The sequence below is a fragment of the Ptychodera flava genome, chromosome 9 (assembly GCF_041260155.1).
Source record: "Ptychodera flava strain L36383 chromosome 9, AS_Pfla_20210202, whole genome shotgun sequence".
Taxonomy (NCBI): Eukaryota; Metazoa; Hemichordata; class Enteropneusta; family Ptychoderidae; genus Ptychodera; species Ptychodera flava.
The window spans coordinates 35,360,544-35,366,543 of NC_091936.1; the positions used below are offsets into that span (position 1 = coordinate 35,360,544).

At 39.5% G+C, this 6,000-nt stretch overlaps 1 protein-coding gene across 3 annotated transcripts in view; it reads right to left on the reverse strand.

Annotated features, from left to right (window-relative positions):
- Window positions 1–3,565, reverse strand: part of LOC139140835 (CMP-N-acetylneuraminate-beta-1,4-galactoside alpha-2,3-sialyltransferase-like) — a 145,618-nt gene extending 142,053 nt beyond the window's left edge. The window contains exon 1 of one of the 3 annotated variants that reach the window (XM_070710280.1): window positions 3,289–3,565. In XM_070710280.1, coding sequence (XP_070566381.1) covers window positions 3,289–3,380 — 92 coding nt within the window. In that variant the 5' untranslated portion in view covers window positions 3,381–3,565. The remainder of the gene's footprint in view (window positions 1–3,288) is intronic. The other 2 variants (XM_070710278.1, XM_070710279.1) reach the window with 2 other exon arrangements.
- Window positions 3,566–6,000: the final 2,435 nt, after the last annotated feature.

The following is a 6,000-nucleotide window of genomic DNA, read 5'->3' on the forward strand; positions in this document are numbered from 1 at the left end:
TACAGCTAATGGATCTTTAAAATAAGCACCCACAAGTGGTAGACCGGAAGTGTTGAGTGTCCGAATTAAAATAGTCCCCGAGGCGCATTCTACCATAACAACTTGATCACGCAAATAGCGAGAGTTTGACTGAATGATTCAGTAACTGTCTTGGCAGGTGCAGCCAACGAACAATGCACTTTTAAAAAGGTCCTGACTATGATAAGATATATTGTGCATGACAAATAACGTGAACTGACTAATTTTAAGTCAAGAGGGTAATTAATTAGCTGTTCATAATTTGCCCTCCCACACAAAATTTTTCGACTTCCCCTCCCACACTCAAACTTTATTTTTACCCACTCCCCACTTATTTTTGCCTGTTTCCCCTCCCCACTGTGAATTTTTGAAGCTCCCTCGCCCTGTGGCCAAAAATACTTGCCAATTTCCCCCTACCCTGGAAACAATTCCCCTCAAAAAGTTTTTCGCCAAGCCCTGTCCCCAGGACAATCAACCGATATCCGCCCTGCCCTACAAAAAAACTAAAATTTGCTCCCCTACCACCTAAAAACATGTCCCCTGCCCTAGCAAAATTAAAATTTCCCCTGCCCTCAAAAATTGCTCCTGGAATAGCTTTTTCGATGAACAGCTCCATTGGCTGCACCTGTCTTGGGTCGACCGATCTACAAAATAATTTCAGATTCTGCTTCTTGAGGGTCATAACCTCCCCTGACTACGTACCCTACCATACATGCCCTTTTGACATCAATATCTGAACTTTGAACTTGCGCTTCATAAAGGCCATGGTTTTAAATGATGGGTGACCATCAACGGGGCTGTTTTTGTCTGAAGTATTACTTTGAATGTAGCATGACCTGGAGTGCTATCTTAGGTCAATTTTCGTTCGCCAGCTGTGACACAGACATCCGCAGACCGGGTTCACAGCAGGAGTACATTAACACTCAGACAGTGACGCAACAGGATATTGTGCTGGTCAGTAAGGTCAACCTTTTCTGAAAACGCTGCAAGTAAACAAGACCCGGCCCCGATGATAAATGAGTTTAATGTTCATACTTCGTATATAAAATAATGTGGATACATTCCATAAATATGATGGCGTTATATACATTAATACATTACTTGATAACGGTCTAGTCTGTGGACGATATTTGTTCAAGTATGCAATTTCGACAACGTGAGTGTCCTTCACAAAGTGGCAGCCTTATGGCCACGCCATACGTGGTGGTAGACCGCATCTGGGTGCGTTCCGGTTGTGTGTTAAGGTGGTATGCGCTTCCAAAATTGAACCTTTCCTAACGAAACTTTCAACCACTCTCTAAAACACCATGAAATAAAAATATGGGGTCACCGTCCAAAGTTCGGTATTTTAGAAACAAATTACCTAACATTTACCGGTATTTGAAATTCAAAATGGCTGCCATCCCTGTGTTATCTCTGTGGGGAAAAAATAAAAGAGTGGATTTTCGAAAAAAAACTAAAACTAAGACGGTGCAAATGTTTCTCACTCGGGGAGCTTTAAAATAAGCCGCCACAAGCGGTAGACCAGAAAAGGATTGAAAAAAAAATGAAAGTCCGAACATCTGTTCCCAAGGCGCTTTCTACCTTAAAGCCCCGATTACAGAAGCAGACATAGTATGGATCAATTTGAATATATTTTGAAGACAAATAGCCAGCCCGCTTTTTTTCAGGCTGTATACGCTCCTGAAAAAACATGAATAAAACGTCGCTGCTATCTAATTTTATCTCACCGCCCCGAGAAACAACAATGGAGACCCGTGCAAACAGATGGGCTTGTCCTTGAGTTTGACCTGTTTGACTACAAATACAGCATATGCGTAAGAGCATTTCCCATGGTTTAATTTATACCTTAGTTGCCTGGTTGACGTGCAGTCTTCGTCATTTTTTCATTTTTACTTTTACGGCATGTGTGCCTTTTGCACGAATGGAACGACGAGAGGATGTGAAACTGAACCGCGTCGAACAAAGGACGGTGTAGAGCAGTGAAAATCCTCACAGATCACATCAACGTGCTCGTGTCGACCGTAACACCGTCCCGCAACGAAATCGAGATCTCCACGTGTATCTTTTTCAAAGGAATTAGTTGCTGTCTGGTGAATTTAAGTTGATTTTGTATTATTTGAAAGTTGAAATAGGTCATTCAGTGTTTTACGCATCTGGAACAATAGGCCACAATAGGCCGACTATCTTCTGACCATCATCATCATCTCCCCTATGACGTGCTAACGAGACAATGTCGTTCAGTTCTTCAACCGGAACTGTATGCTAGCTAGTAACTGACGACTGTCGTCAGCTGATCTTTCTTTGTCTCATGACACAAAGCATGTCCGAACGCCCCGTATTCATGCCAAGCACGATCGTTTTGTGTAGATACAAGCGATGACTCCGCTAGGTCAGGCCCAATTTAAACCATGAGCCGTTGCAATTAACTAATATACATGTTTATTGTGACGTTTCATACATTGGTAATGTGGCTTGTATATTTAAATCAGCGGCAACAATGGACAAAATAACCCAGTCTGATCGGCTAAAATATGCCGAACATGCAGTCAAATATGGAAGTATGGTAACAAAAATGGACGGAATATGTACAAACACAAAGCGTCGAAATTAGAAATTCAATCTTTCATCCTTTCATATAAAATCGAACCAGTTTCGACATCGTTTAAAGTTCCGTTCATCTACAAGAGATAATACGTGCTCATAAAATTACACATTTTCCTCATGACGGTGATCGTATATTTTCTCCAATGTCTAAAAGCTTGTTTCTTTAAATAGATTTGAACTTACAATGTGATATAACGAATGGAGTGTATTTTTGCTGGCGAAATGTATTGGACATCAGGCGTGAACATGGCCGTTCCATCAGCGTATTTAATAGTAATAGAGTGTGATGTCAACGATGGATTACATTTCCGGGACATTTCTGAGGAATGAAAACAGAAATTCCCAACAAGTGGCCTCGCAGAATGGACAAATTTATTAGCAGTGAACGCTGTTGTATAAATTATGATTATTATGACACGTCCATGCCATCAGATGGACATATCTGTCGTAGCCACAGTTTCACATTTCTCTTCCATCTGGAACGGTTTCCCGGCAGATATTATTAAATGCCCGTACTCTTAAGTGCAAGTGCTCAGGGCTAGTGAGTGCATTAACATCTGCACCGATCGCACTGAGCGATCAGGCTGTGCTTTGCATGAGGTTGTGCTTAATATTGCGCACTCAGTGAGTCGGTTTCGAATGACAACAGATAGTTGAACTCACCTTGTTTGAGATCGCCCATGCTGGAAATTTGGGACCTCTGTATTCTTACAACGCTGCTCCAGCGTACCCCGGGCCTTTGTTGTGTCGTCCATGGATGATATGCACCCTTCTGTATCGAAGTGTCACATGGAAATGATTTCTGTTCCAGATACGTTTGCTGCGCTGTGCAGTGATAATGTCGAAGGTCACGCAAGCTCGTACGTCAATGCAAACAACTGTATGTAAAGAGAGCTGCCTGCTCTGTTCTTGTTCAATTTCGATATGTTTTAGAATCGCCGCTGTAATACATGTGTATGACTGGGTAAGTTTCATATTTAGTCGCAGAGGGCGCTCGTAAAATTATTGGGGGGGGGGGGGGGAGGGAGAATGCGTCGTCTTCGATCGGGATTTTTAATGTCACGTACCACAGTCTGCACAGTGATAGAGGGAATGTGCATGTACTTAACGAGAACCAAAATAGGTTTTGAACTATTTAAGTTTACTCTCTTCCCATTCTGTTGTTCATTCGGAGCGTTAGAACTTTTCACCGAACGATTAAACAATCGATTTTTATCCAAGGTTGTTTAAAGATATAGTAACTGTTATACACAATAGGGGTCATTTTTTATTGGCAAACAGTATGACCCCACACTAAACATTTGATTCCCTAGCGGAAAACGTGTATGTACTTGTAGCTTTCACATTTCGATTCCCTTATGAATCGGCGATCTGATTTAGTGCACTTGTTCATCTATCTTTTCACAGATTATTGTTGCTAAGGAACGCCAATTAAGCACCGATCCATGACCAACTTGAATTGCACTATATACCACAATTAGCTGTAACTCGTGATGTATTTTTCCAGGATTTTTTCCAGTACAGTGTCTGTCAGCCTACTACTCCTAAGTCAAGTCCAAATGTCAAGCGTTCAGCTAATCGTCAATCCGACCGTTACGTGCGAAATGTCTGGGTTTATTGCACACTTGACAGCTTAATTTTGTCCTTGGTTGTGATTCGTTCAACTTTTTGTCAACAGAAACGTTGCACACTGTACACTGTGCGTCTTGTTCGCAAGAATAAGCTTCGACAACCTTGGTTCTCAAACGTTTACGTAAGGTATTTAGAAAACGATAGATAGCATCACTCTATCAAGATCCTTTCTATTCACGGGACGTGAATGTTTTCTTTAATCCGCTGCTTTCGATAGAGTTAACCACTTTTTCAGGTATTGTCGTTTCCTAACGTCAATTACTTCATTCTAGCTGATCACCAACACTAAGTTTTGCCATTTTTAAATTGAATTGACTCTTTGGACAGGTTTGTAGGCGTTACGTGGTCATTTTTGAATTATCAGCTTTGCTATTCTAATGGGTGTTGTCGCAGTTGCCTAGAACAGACCAGTTCCCAAAACCAAGTTGATGAGCTTTGAACAAGTTAAGACGCGAAGACAGGATAGAATAGACCAGAAAGGAGTCACTTTTGAACTAAAATTGTGAACATTATTTTTTGAGTCGTAAAGATATTCAACCATGAATCCTGTACTTCCAGCTTAACGACGTGTTACACTCAACTTACAAATGGAGATAATGTCTGTCTTCCCATTCAAACACATGTTTACTCGTCTTACCAGCACAGATGTTTGGACATTTTGATACGTTTTGTCTTCATTTTTGTCTTCGAGATCACCAACCCACACACTATATTTGTTGACGTCATCTTCCAAAAATATAATATAATATCATATCATATCATATCATATCATATCATATAATATATAATTTTATAAAATAGAATCGAGCATGTGCGTATAAATGATAGAATATATATATATATATATATATATATATATATAAACACTTTTGCACTCATGTATGTATGCATGCATGCATACATGCTTGTATTTGTGCATGTGTGTGTGTGTACACACACACACACACACACACACACACACACACACACACACACACACACATATATATATATATATATATATATATATATATATATATATATATATATATATATATATATATATATATATATATATATATATATATATATATATATATATATATATATATATATATATATATATACGTGTCTTATCATGTTGATTTTGGTACAAAGGAGTGTACAGTACCTTCAACCTTTCGGAGAAGTCTGACAAATTAGCATGATCGGATGCTATTTCATCCAACTTTTAAGCAGATTAAGTGTAAGGTTACAGAAATACAGTGGTTTTACTCGTTTTCGACAGTGTGAAAAATGAACCAAAGAGGGAAAGGGTGGCTACGATTGAAATTTATAGTTTAAGCTTACATATTTTAGCTTGTTTTCCTGTTACGCGTGGATATGTAGTAATTGTTTTATTCGATCTTATTAAATTTATCTTTCGGATATACAACGGACTATCATTAGAAACAAGAGATTTTGTCATTCAGTGAATTTAGATACTTTTTCCTGATCCGATTTTTGTGATATGTCATGTATAATACATTTCCATTAAGTCCTATCGGCCCACTCTGAGTAAAATCGGATATGTGGAGGTGACAGCAGTACAAGAAAACAGCACAGGGACTCAGGCAAGGGGAGACGGAGCTTTACATCTGACTTAAATCAGATTGCACATATCTCCGGTATAGAAATGTAGGTAGCAAAGGCTCACTGTAGGTGTTCCATGACACCGAAGCTACAGATGTATGATGAAGATTGTGGTCATGTCTGAGTGCATTG